The 19,762-nt window shown below is 40.8% G+C and overlaps 2 protein-coding genes across 5 annotated transcripts in view; both read right to left on the minus strand.

The window, feature by feature from the left end:
• Nucleotides 1-7,252, minus strand: part of klhdc8b (kelch domain containing 8B) — a 160,115-nt gene extending 152,863 nt beyond the window's left edge. Inside the window, exons 1-2 of one of the 2 annotated variants that reach the window (XM_079359071.1) lie at nucleotides 7,035-7,252; nucleotides 6,830-6,933 (exon numbers count right to left, since the gene is read on the minus strand). The gene's annotated coding sequence lies outside the window, so the exon portion shown is untranslated. Of the gene's footprint in view, nucleotides 1-6,829 lie in introns of both variants that reach the window. The other variant, XM_079359074.1, reaches the window with a different exon arrangement.
• Nucleotides 7,253-7,328: 76 nt separating this feature from the next.
• LOC306833657 (uncharacterized protein) lies at nucleotides 7,329-19,389 on the minus strand. 3 transcript variants are annotated; one of them, XM_079359068.1, is made up of 7 exons: nucleotides 18,945-19,389; nucleotides 17,396-17,568; nucleotides 14,846-15,064; nucleotides 13,825-13,985; nucleotides 13,594-13,726; nucleotides 12,272-12,472; nucleotides 7,329-7,347 (listed from the first exon to the last, which is right to left on the minus strand). In XM_079359068.1, exons 1-6 carry the CDS (start codon nucleotides 19,204-19,206, stop codon nucleotides 12,296-12,298), a joined length of 1,125 nt encoding a protein of 374 aa, XP_079215194.1. In that variant the 5' UTR covers nucleotides 19,207-19,389; the 3' UTR covers nucleotides 7,329-7,347; nucleotides 12,272-12,295. The 3 variants fall into 3 exon arrangements, with proteins under 3 accessions (XP_079215194.1, XP_079215195.1, XP_079215193.1); XM_079359069.1 differs by lacking the exon at nucleotides 7,329-7,347 and adding an exon at nucleotides 9,325-10,780; XM_079359067.1 differs by lacking the exon at nucleotides 7,329-7,347 and adding an exon at nucleotides 9,325-10,802.
• Between the last annotated feature and the right edge of the window lie 373 nt (nucleotides 19,390-19,762).

The following is a 19,762-nucleotide window of genomic DNA, read 5'->3' on the forward strand; positions in this document are numbered from 1 at the left end:
CATGCTCTCATCTTTTTATCTACCATGTTAAACATCTTCATTCGGTTTAATAGCCATGGTGAAAAACCAAAGAAAGAGCCAAAGCAATTGGGAATTGATGAGACTCACATGTTTGAAGTTTTTGTTGTCAAGTTAAAGGATAAGACAAAACTTCTTTCCTTTGTGGGTGCATTCTTTCCTTCACCTTTTTTCCCCCAATAGGACAGCTAAATAGAGACAGATATTGTTTGGAAAAGAGAGCAGGGAATGACATGCAGCAAACGGCTGAGGTTGGATTGTCACCAATCAGGTCTGCATCAAGGACCATAGACTCTGTACATGGGGTGCGCAACATAAACGCGAGACTGCACCATAACATCTTTGTGATTTTCAGTATCATCTTGGCAGCCTTACCATTCTCAAATTTCCCCTTGGGGATCAATAAAGTAATATCTTACCGACCATCATGGAAGTCTGTGAAAAAAAGTCCAGCCAGCAGGATGTCCAGCCAGCAGGTGCAATATTTCAGTAAGAACCAAAGTCGGGTCCTAACATTAGGAGTTAAAGGACAGATTAATCAAGGTGGATATTCTCAGGCAGGTGAAAATGTAGCACCTGGCGTGTTAAACATTCAGATAGATTTTTTTTATTATCTTTGAGCCTGTGGAGCTTATTTGAGCTGACTTTTTTTTATTTTTTTTTATAGAGGACAACAACTTGCTGCGAGCACCAATCCATCGCAAACAAAACAAAAAAGCCACAGGTGGATTCAAAACAGCACTCATGCAATCAAACACCAGCTGTCGAACCTTTACTCTGTGTGCAGGCTTTCTTGTGGCTCTCCACTTTAGACGGAGAGGGTCATGGTAGCTGACAATCAGGAACAAAACTGTTCCAAACAAGCCAGAAAATAGAGGACCTGTGGGGCCACTAATGAAGTGCTGAGGAGAACATGGACGTAATGAGTAAAAGAGGGACATAAAGAGGGAGAGGTAAATTAAGGCCAAGGGACCTGCATGAGAGTTAACAGAAATGATGAAACCAGGCGCACACGCGATGCATACCGAGTGGCTTTTTAGGAGAATGTAAAAGAGATTTTCTCTGCATATTCTTCTCGGAGTATCAATTAATACACAGGGAATTATACCATCTGCATTGTAATCATGTCACTGAGAGACAGCCTGTTCTCCGCAGACAGATGTAAAAGATCAAAAAAGTTCTTTAGACATTTATACTTGGGGAATAAACCCTTAAGCGTAGTGGGTATTTTTCTCAATTTAATACCCCTAGCAGAGCTAATTAAAACGAATCATGTGCAGCTAGGTGTTTAACATCTTTCAGTCTAGATCTTGATGCTAAAGCTTTCTCCTAAATGTTAGAGTTTAGGCCTTTGTGCAAACTTTTCACTACTCCCTAGCAAGTATTAAAGTGAATGTTTTTGTTGACAGCAAACCCATGATGCGATCAAACAGCAATCGGTTTCCATGAGTCGATGTGTCTACATGCCCCTGGCAAGTTTGAAATAACACCCACTCTTTTGTGTGGCAGCACTCACAAAGAAAATTGTTTCCCTGCGGTCTGAGTTTCTGCTTCTGGCAACTCCAAAAGAGGAAACAATCAGTTCACAAAATCTAAGAGATGTGTCACTGCTGCGCTGGATTCTTTCAATACTGAACAAAGACTCACAGTATTACAGTAATTATGGAACCAAACCAGCCCCCTTTACTTCAAAGTGCTCCCCACATTAATGGGCCGTTGATAATTTAGCTAATTCCCGCCTCGCGGATTTTATTTTTTAAAACATACAAATGTGAAGCTCCAACGCATTGGATCAACTAGAATTCAGACAAAAGCCGTTTCAGTTCAGGGTTAGCCACCTTCAAACGACCTTCAGCCAGCCTTCGTAGATCGTTTACGCTAAACTGAAATGAGTCTAATGCACAGAGGGCTTCCTCTTTGTGTCACCGTTTAACCTTAATCTTACTAAGTGGCACACCTGTTGCCTAGCAACCTCAACAACTGCAATAGAACTAGCTAACGCGACAATAAATACGTTTGAAGGCCCCTTTTCTTTTTTTTAACATTTCTATTGCTGGCCTTTCCATGGAGTTTAGTCCAATCATTTACATGTAATATGAGGTAATTGTTTACTGTTTGAGAGTTTGGCCATGAAGGACACATGTGAGCCGTATATCAAGGAGCCTTTGAAATTGTGCCCTGAATTGAGACACAGATATTTCATGAACCCTACCATTAAATCTTTCAATTGATTCAAATAATCAGTATATTTTCATAAAAGAAGAATTTTCTCACAGACATTTTTGGTTATGGGCCACACAGTGGCGCGGTGGTTAGAGCTGTTGCCTCACAGCGAGGATTCTCTTCGGGTTCTCAGGTTTACACCCAAAGTCCAAAGACGTGCTGGTTAGGTCAGTTGGTGACTCTAAACAGCCCGTAGGTGTGAATGTGAGTGCGGCTGGTTGTCTGTCACTATATGTCAGCGCTATTAATGACTGCTGTACAGTTCAGGGTGTACTCTGCCTCTCGCCCAATGACAGCTGGGATGGGCTCCAGCACCCCGCAAACCCAAACAGGAAAATCGGTAAAAGATAATAGATGGATGGAGTTTTTGGTTATTGCTTCTTTTCAAATATGACTTTTTCGAATTAAAAGAAAAATATTTTCTAAAATGTAATGCATGTTTTCAAAAAAAAAAAAAAAAAGCAAATCATTAAGCTTTCAGGTTTACCTACAACCCACCTCAGTCGAAGGAAATGCTGCATAGAGCTGGAAATGAGCCATAGCACAAAAATGTTCCCCAGTGTACTAATGATTGTTATTCTGAACACAGAGCTGCTGTTGCTGCTGGGAAACATGCATTCAGTTTGATCCTCAGAGGACCTACTTGTGTTCCCATTATATCAATAGGACATTAAACAAGTTGTTTCCTATGGACTCAAATTTCCTTCACGGGCTTCATAATGATGATCCCAGCCCCACTTCAGTCAATGAGGGTCAATGGGACTCATGTAAACAACACAATTAAATTAAACAACACAGCTTCTATTAGTCACAAAACACAGAGCTGTTTGTCTGAGCTGCTTTGCTGCTGTACAGGATCCTACAGTATGCCTCCATTGAAGAAAAGCTGTTTAATTAACACGGCAGCGACCTGCTGACATGTTGACTGCCTGGAGGAGAACCAGGCTCACACACAGGGTTTGCATCTCCACACGATCAGAAAAAACATGGAAATTATGTTTTCAATGTTCTGCTTTCCTGCTGATTCTAATTCTCTTCTCATCACTTCGTCTTGATCTCATTATAAATGGGAAAATTCAACAATTAAAAGACATGTTTCAACAATTCTGGAAATATGATGTTTGAAGTCTTCTTTTGTCTCTTAAGTCTGAATAATATTGAAGAGTCATGTCATGTGGAGTCATGTGGAACACATCGGCTGGAGTGGAAGTCTGACCCCTTACACCAACAATTTCTGTTAACTTCTTATCAATCTCTCTAAAGACATATTTAGGACAACACAGTCGTAGAAGTTGTCTGCCGTAGTTGCATCTCAAATTGTAAGTCTGAATTTAAACAATGACCAATGACAGAAGAGGAGGTCTTGAACCAGATATTCCATTTCCAGCTTTGCTCAGTCATCTGAACATAATCGGGTTGCAGTTCAAGTCACACAAAAGTGTTTCTTTGGCCAAAGAGGCTAAATTAACCGACAAAGATGAAGATTTGTGGTTAAAGTTTAGCCTCACCCGACTAAGCATGGCTTCCTCGTGTTTTTTTTACTTCACATTTGTTGGCTTGTTTAAAGGTTTTGCAACAGAAAAGCTTTGAAAACATAATTTTTGAAGTTGTCTTATGAGGTTAGTATTGAAAATAACGTTTGATGGATGAAACTGATTAGTACACATGTAATGTGTTGGTTACTGCGCTTTAGAGATGCTGCGAGGAGGATTGCTACATTAAGGTAACTGTCTGCTGCAGTCACTTCATATTCATCACAGTTATGAGGGCGCCATTGAACTCCTCCTCTATTTTTCATCAAGAAAGTAATTACGCAAATTTTGCCAAAGTGCCCAAATATTCCTGACAAGACAGAATCCTTCTGCCTACTTTCTTAAATGTGTCTCATCATGAAGAGCCCTCCTGTGTGTTGGAAGGCTGGATGTTCAAACTGCCCACTGAAAGAATCCTGCTTAATCCTTGGATGGAAATATTGGCTCAGGTCCAAGCTCATCTACTCACTGTGAGTCTGTAGAGCTGCTGTGTGTCTGTGTGTGTGTGTGTGTGTGTGCGTGTGCGTGTGTGCGCGTGTGTGTGTGTGTGTGTGTGCAAGACAGAGACAGTATCAGTCCCACACAAACACCTTAAGCTCATTTATAAAATGTGTACAGCATGCTTAAAAACCAACTGTGTCCTGCAGTTACATTTATCAAAGCATGTGTAGAACAAGGTCAAAAGACAAACTCCAACAGGACTGGAGGATAGAGCCTCTCCTTACCTGAAACTAACATAAATAATGACTACCTGACATCAATGTAACCTAAACAACAGGACTAACTGACCCATCAGAAACGTAACCTGCAGATTGAACTTTAAACACATTGATTTGCATAACTGGCTTGGAGGAGTACAAAAAAAAAATCCACCAAAGTATGGAAGTTATAGTCAGGAAAAAAATGTTGAATTTAGAAAATTAGATAGGGGGAGGACTGCTGAAGCATAAAATGGAAGCTTCCCAGCATGCATCAGGGCAACAAAAAACCCTGGGGCATAACTAGACTGCCTTTCTTTATAATAGACTCATCTTTCAGCACAATCATTTCAGTCATGAAACTTATGAGAATGTTGTGCTGATGTACCAAATGAAGGATTCAGTTTTAATGCGAAAGCTACACAAATGATTTATTACAAACAGCGCAGGTCACTGGCTGCTGCTCTGATATTTAAAATATTATACGCAACACAAAGCCTCAAATAATGACTTTAAAAACTCTGAATATTACACCTTTATTCTTAAACAATAACAACTTAATGTTGTGTTTCTTGACCACCAACATTAAATAAGTTCACAGAGTCCAAGAAGACTTTTGTTTGAAACCTGAAGATTTTCTCTCTGGGTGTTCCTGAGATGATATATTACCAAGAGTGAGACAGATGGACAGCCTGAAAACATAAAACCTATGGACCAAACTGTCGCTGGCGCCAAGAAATACAAAATCTGACTGCCTTCAATTTTTGTCAGGGTCAACAGCAAGGCGGGCCTCACCAAAAACAACAAATAAAAGACCATGTAAGCATTAGATTTAAACTGCTCCTTACAAGAAATGAAATAACAGAAAAATGAGAGTGAGAGAAGGAGATGCTACTACAATTGAAAAAGAAGAGCTAGAAAATGGAGCTAACAGATGTAAGAATATGGTAACTTTGCTACAGCTTTACATAAAGTAGAAAAAAATCCTTTCCTCCTCTACACAGAACTGATGCTTATTGAAACTGTTAATGAACGAGGGAAATCAATTTGTAATGCTTCTACAGTTAAATAATAGCACTTATTATGTTGGGATTTAAATTCATCCCTTAATGTCTAACAAGCCATTGTGCCAGCTACGACATCAGGAGCTAATTTCATACATGATTTCATACTCCGCCGCTCCATCTGTCTCTGTCCCTGACTTCCTGTGTGCTCTGACAGGGACAGAGAGGCAGAGCCCAGCCTGTCAGAGCTGACCGCAGTCTTCCTGGTGAGTCCTGATTGAGGGTGGCATTCTGCTGGCACATTTTAAGAGCCACCGCAGCACCACGCTTCTCTGCTGGATCCGGCTCGACAGGCCCAGACGCTGCATGTCACTTGTAATGCTCCTATATGCAAATGACCTCACAGCTATTATTGCAGGTCAGTTTGGAGGAGTTGCACCAACAGAGAGAGAGAGAGTGAGAGAGAGAGAGAGAGAGAGAGTGAGAGTGAGAGTGAGAAAGAGAGAGAGAGAATAGAGGAATGAACATACTCCTATGCAGACCTCAAAGAAGGAAGAGCAAAGAGTAGATTTTTAAGAGTATTTTTTATCTGGAGGAGACTATGAAGAATGTGAGAGAGAGAGAGAGAGAGAGAGAGAGAGAGAGAGATCTAAAGAAACACACTTGACTCAATAAAAAAAGAGAGAGCAGAAAGTTGAGGTTGCAACACAATAAAGGCAGGCTCTTTATGTGCCAGTGACTGACAGCTTCAACCAGATGTATGACAGTACAACAGCTGGCACAGGCTTACAGCAAGAGAGATTTTTCCCAACAACCTCTCACCAACATCCCTGAATCTGCATCAAATATCACGCAACAAACAAAAACACAGCACTTTATAGCAACTCTCTCTGCAAATCCCTGGGATCCTAATAAAGAAAGCAGATATAATCTGCCATTCCACTCATGCCCATTACATAACATTTGATGACTGACAATTCCAAGCCTCCAGGATTAACAGTCCTGTAATACTGAGGTGTGATGGCATTCTTTTAGCCTACATATCGCGTCCGAAGTGTTTCCAGATCATTTTTCACAATTTTATCACTCAAACTGCGACTAAACTAACTGTGTTTATTAAGTACCCACACGTCTGAAAACGACACGAGCCCCTCTGCAGCGCACTATAAAGAACTAAACCTCACGACCAACTGAGCAACACATGTGCGCAGAGGTGAAGCGCGATAATGCACCAACCTGAGCAGGGGTACCACCAGGACATAAAGCCTGGTTTCAAAAGTCCGCATGCGCGTCTTGTGGACTACTTGATGATCATAAACAACGAAGTGGAAAGTTTAGTTACATCAGTCTTTACCTTTTGTATCCGGTGGATGGGCTGCAGGTAGACTGTTGGCGCTGGAGAAGCTCCGCGTAAATGTCGGCACAGCAGTGGAATTTCCGCTCCTTTTTGTTTTGGACCTGTGCGGTATAAGAATCCAGCGGAAACAACAGTCACTTTCGCCCTCTTTCCACTGACTGTTCTTTCCCTCCACCCTGCATCCTCTCCTCCTCTCACTCACCAGTGCGCATTTACGCAATCCCGACACACCGCAGACTCGTGCGTTCCCAGTACCAGCTGTGACTTCACCAACAGTAAGTGACAACACCCCAATGATCCGCCCTTTGACTTGAATATGTCTGAACGCAACCAGTGCGGCTTTTCGTGGTCTTCAGAGGCGAAAAAAATAAAATCAAATAAAGCCAGGGATGCACCGATCACCGGCAACATCAGGTAACTCCAGACTCACCTGAGAGGAAGGATTCCGCCTTCAAACGTCACGAGTCTGCAAGAGCTGCACTGCTGCCCTCAAGTGGATCAAGTTATGATACTAACTAAAACATAAAAACACAAAAACAGACAGACTTGTACTTTATTCAAGTATTTTCCAATGATGCATCAAATAAGCAGAGGTAAAAACACAATTTAACTCATGATTTCAGAAAACAGTTTTAAAAGATAAGACAGAAAGTAAAGAAAAAAGAACACAAGTTAAATTACCTTATTAGATAATTAAGTGTCCTCTCCCTTTGGTTGTTGTAGAATACAGACAATGAGATACTAATCTGATCTGTGTCTTGATTGAAGTCATAAACAAATCAATACCTGTGAACCTATTTAAGACAGGAAACTTTCCTCCTTTAAAACGTTTGTTCACGCTCCATGTGGTGAATTAAGTGTCAAAGAACCCTTGATGACAGAATGTGCAAGAAAACAACAATGCGAGTATGTCTTTGTCCTTCAGGTGAGACAACATGATGCTTTCGGCCAGGATGCCGGGTCCCCCTACGTGAGAAATACTCAAACCTGTGTCACGTCATAAAACCAGTTTGTGTAGGAACTGATTCATCATAAATACATTAAACTAAACCTTTCAACAGAGCCACAAAGTTTGACCCACAATCCTGTGTCATTAAACCCATGTAGGAAAAGAACGACGAGCAGTCTGCTACAATGTTTTCAAGTCTGCTCCCAAAATTTTAGTTAGTGCCGATTTATCATTTTAACAGTTAGAGACGATGTCGGTCAGCTCGGGAAAAGCAAAGTGAGGAAATAAGAGGAAGAGCAACGGACCTCATTTAAATAAAAGCAAAACCACCAATAAAGCAGTGAGATAAATAAAAAGTCACCTTCATTGAACTGTAAGTGATGCAATTAGAAAAAAAACTGTTTTTAAATCTGTCTATAGCTTAGCACCACAAAACATCTCAGAACTTCTACGGCTGGACTCCCCATCCAGATCAACCACTCTGAAAAGCAGGCTCACACACACACACCCCACACTTCTGGTTTTTAATTCTTGTCTTATAACTCATTTTTACACCTTTGGTTTTGCAGGTTTTTGTTGGGGGCTTTTTGAGGTCTTCCTTGTGGAGATAGCACAGCTGATGGAGTCAGAAGTCAGGGAGGGCGAGCGGGGAGAGACATGCAGGAGAGAAGCCACAGGTCAGATTGGAAGGTGGATTTCCTGCTTGGAGGGTTACAACCTCTGTACTCGGGGTGACTTTAATTATTTTACTATTTCATCTCTCTTTTTAACTGATTAGCTTTTATTTATTTGCAACCACTAACTTAGGTGGACTGTAAAGCTGGTACACAGACATTGATGTTTGTGTACTCTCTAGATAATGCTGTGTTGGACTGCACTCATCTCTGGAAAGGAAAACTTTTGTGATGATCATTTCGCCTCTGATAAGGGCTCAGAGGATCAGATTAGAGCAAAGAATAACTTGACAGAAATCAGTAAAAGGACAGATTTCTGTACTTTAGTTCATTTCAGCCCTCAGGGCTAACACTGCTCTGTAAGTACATCATCAAAGCTTCAGTTAATTGTCATTGGTGCCACTATCATCCATCACAATCAGCCTGGGATATGTCCAGTCACGACATGTCACATATCGATGTGTCTGACCACTCTGCCGTTAATGATTCAGTCAATTACTGAACCATTTAAACAGAGTGCGAGAATCAGAATGAGCCGTCCAAATCTCACATCAAACATGTCTGAGCAGCACGCTTTTCATTTCTCGTCTAACGCCAAACTACTGAAGGAGAATCATTTCATCATTCGGTCTTCCTCACATTATTTCCACCTGAACTAACTCCGGCGAGGCGCTGAGAAATGTCGAGAAGTACAATGTTACATCCTAAAGTGACACATTCCTGGACTTCTCTTTTTCCCAGAATATGTGCTGGTTCAGTGAGCTCTGTATCCCACTGATCAAGCCGACATGATTCTAAATAATACACAAACAATCTTATTATGTTGTGTTTCTATAGCAGAACTCTTTATCAGTGACAACACAAAACACTTCAAGAAAAGAAACATTCAGGTTTATTCAACATCTTGTGTGAATATATAAGACATCAGAAAAAAATAAATAAATCATAAGATTCGAGGTTTACTGTGTCCAACATGTGGCAGCCTGAGGATTAAAGATGTGGTGTGATCTCAGTGCACGGCGCTGCAGTATTTCACAATGACTTTCAAAGCATTCCACCTGTAGCTTCCTGTAGCTCGCCCAGCGCCGGTTACAGGCGAAACGCGTTGTTCGCTCACTATAAGATACAGTAACGCGTGTCATGGACTTTTGATTTAAGTTAAATACGACCTTATCGGTATTTAAATGGTAAGTTTCGGTGTGCAAAACGCTACGATGCAGAGAAAGGCTACGTTGTTACCTGATCATAAAATCTTTGAGCACAAAGCACCACACATTTTACTCATCAGTAGAAAACCACCTCAAATCAGTTGAGCAAATACTTGTCTGTTTCTGTAAGTGATTTTTTTTTTCCTAATCAATACAACCTGTTGTTGCGAGTCTTTTTTCATTTCTCAGAACTCAAAGAAAAGAATTGACAAGTTATTAAAATATTTCATGTTTGGAGTCAAAACTTTGTGGTTGAAAATCTGACGAGTAAACTTGAATACTGAATTAGTTGTCATTTAAATAGCATGAATATACAATGTGTAAATTATACATTTCAATACTAAAGCATATTAACACAAAATATATAAGTTATTCTAAATGTATAAAACTGTCAAACTTCTTTATAAGAGCAGTTTTTCCTCAGTGCTACAGAATCCATCTTTAGATGAAATATGACGGCAGATTGTTTGGATGAAAATCAGTCACTGTTCAGACTCTAGAAGCACAGTATCAGAAATCAAATCCTCCACAGTTACACTTTGAAGAGGATCTGATATTTTATTTTACTTATGAAGTAATGTATCGTTTTCATCAACAAAGCTTTCTATAGCTGCGTCTCTCAGCATCTGTCCTACCAATGTACTCATTTCAAGCTCCCTCGTAAAGGACAGTTACACTTATACCAAAACAAGCTACCACTGGTTTTGTTTCCGAAACCAACATTTGAGTATTCACTGTTTGCATTCAGCAGTCAGTCTCTCTAAGTTTGACCTGAGAAACAAAAGAAAAACCCCTGAACTTTAAAAATAAATAAATATCCTAAAAACCCAAAAAAGGAAGCAAAGCACAAAGTCCACACAAAATCTTCTTCGCAATAATAAAAAAAACTGCATTAAGTTCAATGAGAATATTTACCTTTGCCTGAACATAAATGCTACGTGTAGATCAACGGAATCACAAAACCAACTAACGAGCGGAGAACATGCTGTCGAACAGAAACATTGTGCAGCCGTTTCGTTACGTGCACAGAGATCTGTGCACCGTGTAACAGTCACTCCCCCCTCACGTTAGCACGCGAGAATATCCTGCTGCGTTCTCACAGCCCAAACTGGACTTCCTGCTGAGAAAACACGAGGGGTCTGTCAGGAGAAACTTCCGGGCAAGTCCAAGTGAAAAATGTGGCTGTTTTCGACACAGCTCCTCCGACAAACATCAGGAGTTTATCAGGAGTGTGAAAGCACTAATAATGTGTTTGTCATTCACTAAACTGTCATACTGAGCAGATTACTTGTCAGTCATCTGGAAATATTCAAGTATCATCTTTCTGTCCTGTCTGGATGTAAACAAAACAATCGCCTTAAAGAGGAGATTTAAAAAAAGGCCCTTAACGATCAAACATGAAGCGTATCATCGGGAGGAAGACAAATGAAGAGCTGATCGTCTAATAATCTTCACACAGTGACAACAGAACGCTCGGGAGTGTCTGCACCACACCAGACTCCAACTACCCTGTCTGACACAGATTTCAGAGAGTTAGAGCGATTAATCAGTGGCAGGATGATTAGCCACAGAGCTCTTAATCAAAGGAGTCAGGGCCCGCCGCTTTGCAGCTTAATGAAGTCCAAAAACTCATCATGCTGTGGAGCATGTGAGGACGGCCCATAGAAAGAGCTCTTTGTGTAACCTGACACATTTGATGACTTCTGTCCCCAAATGCTTTTAATTTGACCTGTTCAGAATATTTGATCTTCCATACTTGTGTTCTATCCTTATCTACGTTTTAGGTAAAGCAACATTACACAAGCCTTTATGTTGTTTTTATAATCCTTCAGTGAAGGAGTGCAGTTTACTCTCTGAGATTGACTCGTCTCAGACCTTTCACTGTCACAAAGCACTTCCTGTTTCATCTCTTCTTTTCTGTCATGAAGTTTGACTTAAAAGTGCTATATGTAACTTTTTTTTTTTTTTCAAAAAAATACTGCGTTTGTAGCGATACCCCATGAAGGACTCTCCACCCTACCAACAACCATCTCTGCACTTCTGTCCTGAGCAGGAGTGTGTGATGAGTCCAAACAGATAAACACCATCAACACACTTTTACACATCAGTTAAACGTTCGCTTATTAGAGGGTGAAAATGATTTAGTATATATACATATATATATACATATATATATATATATATATATATAGCTACACTGTATATATATATAAATATATTATACATATATAATATATATCTCATGAGGTCATAAGGTATTTCGCCTGAAGTATTGCTACAAACAGTATTTTTGAAAGTTACTTAACCAACCATATTAGCTAACTTTTTTTTTGTTCACCTTCACCCAAGTTACAAACTGAAAGAACTGGTTGTCATTGCAAAGGGCATTACAAGTCTGAGTTCCATGAACAAAGTTTTGTTTTGTTTTTTTTAGTATTATTTTTAAATAGTTCCTTCATTTCCCTCTCAGGTTCTGAACACTCTTCCTTCAACACCATGTCACTGTTTTATTTGTAACAGTCTGAACTAAAGTCTACTGTGTCAGCTTGGGCTGTACGGTCTGTGTTTATGGATCCTAAACTGCAGGTTGTCTCACAGATAGACATACATGGGGAAAGGGATGATCCAAGTTCTAGCTCGCCCCCTGCTGGAGATTCCTGTCGTAGTTTTCCAGGCAGATGTTGACGCGCTGAGTGAAGTAGCTCGGGTCAGAAATGGCCTTCAAAAGGTCGGTCTGGACCAGAGCGATGTCATAGAGCTCAGAGATGCAGGCTGTGCGAGTGTCAACTCCATCTGGTTCCAAAAACACCTGAGAAACAAACAAACAAAAACAAAAACAAAAACACACACACACACACACACAGAGAGAGAGAAAGAGAGTAACCGAAGAAAGTGAGAATAAATGAATGTATTGAGGGAATTATGTCAATGATTCTGAATACTGGTCTGTGTTTGAACTTTAGATCATGTGAGGTAGTGAAAAATAACTTCAATGTCGTTGATTGCTTCAAAGGAAACGTTTAAAACTGCACTGTTAAATAAAATAATCTCTTCTTAACGAGTCAAAATAACCTGATCACTGGTGATGTTGTTACATGTTCATCTTAAATATCCAGCCTGAAGCCTTCCTGGCTGTGGAACAGGGTTCTGTTGACCTCTGCAGGTAAACTAAATATAACTCCCAGACTCATAGATTGGATTCTGTGTGACTGTCACAGAGCCGCAGGTCAATTTCACTGACATGCTGTCACGCAGTCCAGCAGGTTTTGTTCTCAGAACATGAAAGAAAAGGACCACAGAGTTACTAAAGTAGGCCTTCTTGCTTTTCAAAATATGACAGCCTTCAAAATAAGGTCGGTACAGATTAGTATTTTGGTTTCTGTTCCTTTGAACGCACAGCGTGTAAATTCTGCTGCCAACATGGCTCTCAGTAAAACAACACAAGGTGACGTTGAGGCTAGCAGGGAATCATGGGAGTGATTCTTTCTGCTAATCACCCGCACCCCCAGATGAAAACAAAAAGCTAAGTTAGCCCTAGTCAAGGTGAACGGTCGAAACAGACACCAGGAAGTGAATATGTTTACTGACGATGTATCCAAGTGTGATTTACATGTTTTTAATCACAGCAGGAAATACAGCAACAGCGCGACAACTTTCAGTGACAGCACATGATTCCTTTTGTAGTCGCGACTGATTTAACCTCTGCCGTTTCCATTGCGGCCTCCATGACCAGACAAGTGCAGTCACACATTAAATGTAAGGATTACTCTGGCCTTAATAGCTGTTGGAATATCAGAGCTAATAGAAGTACTCAACAAAAAATACAAAACAGGCAAAAGTCCATTTATTCAATTATATTTATAGGTTTTAGTCTAATTTTTTTTTTTTTTTTAAATCGACCTATTACAACTTTAAAAGTCTTGACAGTACCTTTGGATGGACTATGGTATCTTCATCATTCGGTCGAATATTGTCGTCGATGAAGATGTGCTGGACGTTTTGGTCAAAAGGGTCGATCCACAAAGGCTTCCCTCCACAGATGGAGAACTTGTTACTACACCACCTGGATGAGAAACATCCACAGAGAGCTTTAATGGTGGACAAAAGAATTGAAGGTCACGTTGCCATGGTAACTGTTGGCTTTAGGAGTCTTGCGTCTACCAGTCAAAGTGGTCCTGGAAGCCTCCCAGGCCCTGGACTGAGCTGAGGTACTCATACAGGCCTCTCTCTCCATCACGAGATGACACGCGGTCCTCAGCTCGGCTCAGGACGATCGCTCTCTTACTGCAGCGGATCTTTCCCGGAGTCATGTTCACGGGAAGCTGAGCAAAGAGCCAGACAGAGGAACGAGTAAGAGAGAACAGAGGCTGGGTTAAGTGAGGTTGTGATGACATGGCCACTAACAGACTTCAACTAAATCATTCGTAACAACATTTGATTCAACATTCAATTTTAAAGTGTCAGCATCTTTAAAATAAATACTCGGATAATGATAAAGGATTCTGAGCAGCTTGTTTTTTCTGTCATTTTTTTGACAGGAGGCTTTAGTCCCACCTCAGCTACCTTTCTGTCTGTTACTAGATCGATCCGTGTTAGGATGAGGTAGCAATTCCAATATGGTGATCACTAACATTAGGCTTCAGAGCATGTTCAAAAACCTGTGGGCGATGTCACTGAGACTTCGTCCATGTATTGTACAGTCAATGCTGAACCCGACCTCCCACATCCTCTGTGGAAACTCTCGGGGAGGAGAGTCAAGGACGCATGTGCTTTAACGTGTGTGTGTGTGACTTTGTTAAAGGCCACAGAATGTCAAGTTGTACAAGAGAACATCTGTACTTTCCCGCTTCTTGTTTCAGTTTTAAAAGGAAGGTAACCATGAACCATTTTTGTTCATGCCTTTTAACCCTCTAACTCTCTGGTGTGCAAAAAAAAATAAAAATCTTATGAGACATTTAAAGTTGTCCTGTCTTTATTCGACATGAATGTATGTAATTTTCAATTCTCCATGTCAGGCTAAATAAAATCATGTTTTGCAACCAAACTGAGATCTCCTTCAGATCTGTATCTTCATACGAGGTCACATATTTCAGAAAGCAAAATAAATAAAATACTGACTTGTTGTGGTAATGACTTACATTAGTTTAGGGCTAATTAATGACAATAAGTGATTCTGCTGCACCTTGAGTTGAGGCAGATCTGGGAACAGTGGATGCACCCCTTCGTTCAGCGCTCTGGACACAGCGTTCAGCACACGAGGTAGATCGCTTCCAAACGTACGAAAGACGATGGCAAAGTCCCGCCCTGCCTGCACCAGGTCTTTAAAGAGCTGGAAGAAGGAGGGCAAGATCCAGTGGTACAGTCGGCCATCCTCTCCTTTCACAGCCATGTCTTTGTCTCCCTGCGGGGCACAGAGTGAAGGAGAGGTCAGCAACACATGGAGGGACTAAAAGGCTTTCACACATTAAAGAGGACTACGTGCTTCTAGATATGAAAAACAAAGCTTGAAAGAAAGAGAGCGATGTCTCTGATGGGATTTACTTTGCAAATTAGCAACCACCTCTTGGTAACTGTTCAGTTTCCTCTGCTAAGTAGGGATAAATATATATTTAAGACATACGTGTCTTCATCCAGTAGAGAATAAGCTTAGTATGAACTACACCTGGAAATCTCACTGTTTGTCTATAGTACACTGTTAAGGCCCAACAGATGTGTCATTACAGTAAACTGTGACGAATTTAAGATCCAAAGCTTATAATGACTCATGAGAATGCCAAACAGAGCAGGTTTAAAAAACAATTTAAAACTTGAAATATATAAACCACCTAAAGAACAAATCCAACTTACATAGACGAACAGGTATTAAAGGTAACACATTCTCCTCCTTTTCAATGGGTTTAAATAATTCTCAGAGCTCCCAAAGCTGTGTGTGAAGTGTCTTATTCTTATTAAATCCATCCTGATCCTGGATTTGATTACGTCTATAAAGCCGTCTATTTCAGCCCTGCTCAGAACAGGCTGTTTCTGTGTCTGTCACTTTAAATGTAAATGAGCTGTGTCTGACCACGCCCCTCTGTGGAAGGGCTTTGGCTTTCTCGCACCGTGCCATATTGTCAACATTGAGAAGGCAGAATCAGAGTACAAAACAAACACCGAGCTTTGGGAGTGTTACCAAACTGGGGGAGGGGTTACTGCTCTTTGTGATGTCATAAAGGGAAAATCTCTAAACGGCTCATTTGAACACACATTTAGTTTGTAGACAGGCTAATTATGATCGAAAAACACAGGTAAGTGCATGTGGGGAAGAGCATTTTGCATAATATGTGACCTATACGAGCACAAAGAGTAAGGTCATGTGCCTGCTTTTTGTAAAGTGTCTTGAGATAACACTTGTTATGAATTGACGCTATACGAATAAAGATTGACTGATAAGATCGGTAATGAAAACACATAGCTGTAAAGGTTATACCATCCATGTAACCTATAAAGACAAAGGAAGGATACTGGAACAAATCAAAGACGAAAAAATATCAGCTCAATTCATAAAGCTCCAAATTGAGTTTGAACCCTCTTCTTCCAAGTTTCCAAAGCTCTATGGCATTCTTCCACTCCTGGAGAAAGAGTTTAATTTGTCAATGATAATAAATGCAGCTGTGAGAGTGTGAAGGGAGACATCAAGTGCCTCGAAAGTCTTAAGAAAGACAACTATGTGATGTACCATCATGTCATGATGAAGACACAGGAGTGCATGGCCTGAGGTTAATGGAGCTCAAAGGAATTCACAGTTTTCATGAGTGTGTCTTCTGTTTATTTATCACTTGAGAAAACAGGAGACGTGTGGTCCTCCATATTGAATTAGGAAACGCAGCACTGATTTCACTTTCCCTGACAGGCACAGAATCCTCCGAGAACTTGGTGATAAGCTCCTGCCAAGTGCGAGAGAATGCAATTAAGTTCAGGTTAACAGATGATATAGGAGAGGAGATAACTTCAATCCTTTTCAAACCCACTGAAAGTTTACCCTCCAGCAGCTGCTCAAGTGTTTAACCTCCATCTGAAAACATCTTTAGAAAGTCTGTCTGGGATGTGGTCAGCTTGATTGGATAAATGTTAACTTTCAGTGACCAATAACAGGGCCTGTAGTCAGCAGAATCCATTGGATTTGTTTCTTTCCTTTTGAATAATGGATGAACACTGAGCTCGCAGAGTGAAAGTGTTTTTTTCTGCGGTTGAATCATTTATCATCTTGGGTAAGAAAGTTGTTAAATCTTCATGAAACAGTTTGTAGAACTCGACTCTGAATCCATCCGTGCCGTCCTGTGGGGATTTTTTCTTTTAATTGCCTCCGATATCTCAGCTCCAGAAAACCAGAAAGTCATGATTGCTCCCATCCAGATGTGGTGACGTTCAGGAGCCAAATATACATTATGTATTTGTTACAGTTGAGGTGTAGAGATTAAATTCTTCAAATTCTGCCGTTTGTCACACACACACACACACACTTCAATCTAGATGCTTAAAAGCTGAGCTTTTTTAAAAATGGTTTATGAACACCTGGAAAGACACATCTGAAGTGGTGAAGGTAAAAGCAGAGTTGTTGGTCTGAATCTTAAGACTAGAAATAATCAGAGAAATGTGATCTCTCTCTCTCTCACCTGAACTCACAACAGAATTTGTGCTGACACTTTCCACGTCGCCTTCTCGTCTATATATATTTTTTTCAAGTTCATACCTTGACACCCTCTGGCCAGCAAAGCAGATCCAGATGCTGATCCAGAATCCCACGGAAACGTCGCCCTGCAGCAGAGGTGAAACCTGGCGTCCTTCCAAACTGAGAGTAGAAACTGACAGCGTCCTCGCTGGGTGGGAGCAGAGAGGGCGAGTCACTCAGCCACTCCCACTTTCCTGCATAGAGATGAGAGGAGCAGTGTTTTTATTTTTTATAATGACTGATCACAGACAGGAGGGTGCAGGTGATGTACCATGGTGAGACCTGCCACCTGAGGGTGCTCTCAGTTTCACTGGACTTTACCACAGAATTAAAACGCAGGTGTGAAACAAACAGCTGGAGAAATTAACATCACATTTGAAAAGCTGTGAGAACATTGGGCAGATATTCACACAGCTTTTTTCAACGAGTGCTCAGAGTCGGCCTCCACTCACAAAGACAGATCTGAAACTAAACGTGTGCGGGCAGACCTGCCAGTGGTTTTATTCTGGAGAGATTTAAGTGGCATTTTTGATTCAATTCAACTCGCTGGAATCAGTGGATGTCTGGGACAGTCTGCAGAGAAAGTTATTTACAGTGTGATACAGTGATAGTATTTACTGATTCCCTGATAAAGATGTTATCTGTAGATTCTCTTGTCAGGCCTGCCAAAACATTTTTTTTTTCGTACAGATTTTAACTTTAGAATACCATGTAAACATTTTCTTTCATTTAAATAAAGTGTGGAATGCAATTCATCAAACATTTCATGAGGCGAAAAAACGAAAATTAAAAAACATGATAACTGTCTTCCTGCTTTCCTGTTCTGTACATACTGACATACTGGGCATTGAAAACCCCATCTGAAGATGATAAATATTACCTGGAAGGTTTGTCTTGCGTCAATATTATTCTGTAACATACATGACAATGGCAGAGCAAAGGCTCACCAATCAATAATACCCTCCCTCTCTCTATTTTGGCACTGAGTTGCCACTGTAAAACTAGTTTTAAAAATGCTAAATTCAACCATGTGGGGCGGCAGTAGCTCAGTCTGCAGGAACTTGGGTTGGAAACCGTCAAGTCCTGGCACGAACCAGGTCCAGAAATTGGTTTGATAGCTGGAGAGGTTCCAGTCCACCTTCTGAGCAATGCCGTGGTGCCCTTGAGCAAGACATCAAACCCCAAAACTGCTCTGTCGCGTTCGCTGTGGGCAGCCCCCTCACCCTGAGACCTCTCCATTAATGCGTGACACGACGATCCTGTTTGTGTGTGAGTGTGTATTTCGGCCTGTGTGTGTGTTCATGTCCATTGTAGCCTCCTCCAAGTTTCAGCCCAGGATCCCAATACAGACTGTCACTATCCTGGCAGCATACCATTTTTAATAATTATTTAGGATATTAATAGATTTGTATCTTTAGAAATGGCAAACGAGAAAATTGTTTTGTAATGGATTCAGCAGCAAGAACATTCCTTCCTCTGACAAAGACATGATCACGTGACTGAGCACACACACCTCACCACTGTTTAACACACACACTGAGAACAAGTGAATGTATGGAGTCCACATTACCTTGTCTGCTCATTTTCCCCCACGTGACAGTTGAGAGGAAATAGTCCAGAGCAGCCACAGTGCCCTGACTGGTAATGGCGTCAGACACCAGGATGGTGTTGTTCAGGTCCACATGCAGGACTAACTTCTTCCTCCGGTCCTGATTGGACCACAGTCCACACCGAGGTACTGTCACCGCGAGCTCACCTGTGTCAAACAGAAGCTCCGGGACGTTTCTGCCGTCTGTCCCCTGAGAGCCTTCATTTTCTCGAAGCTCCGCCATGAACGTGAACAGTGTTGACAGCTTGTAGCGTGTAAATATTTCATCTAAAAGTTACTCTCTTACCGGCTCAGCTGTCACTCGGTTGTCACTTCCTCAATCCCCATGCCACTTCCTTCTTCTACGCACCAATAATTGTTTACAAGGGACGGTGAACGTGCGCCCCCTTCCGGTACTGCAGAATATTTCAACTGCACACATTTCAGTCGTATAAACTGAATTTTAGATAACCACAAAGACAGTATAATCAATATCATGAAAGGGCAAGCATGATGAAAGTGTCATGGATCAACACACTAATAAACTAGTTTATTGTAATATGTTCCAACGATTTTAATGTAGTGAGACAGCAGTGGAGGTAAAACATACTTTAGGAAGTCCTGCTTTTCATAAATACATTAAAAAAAAATGCAAACGTGTAAACACATATAAACCTATATATTATTGATATGTGGGAGGTTCATTATGGTGGTTGTAGCTCTCACTAGTTACAAAAATGATAATGTAAGCATGTTATTATAAAAAAAAGCACAAATATATGAATATACCAACAAAATCC

Source organism: Symphodus melops (genome assembly GCF_947650265.1).
Source record: "Symphodus melops genome assembly, chromosome: 13".
Classification (NCBI taxonomy): domain Eukaryota; kingdom Metazoa; phylum Chordata; class Actinopteri; order Labriformes; family Labridae; genus Symphodus; species Symphodus melops.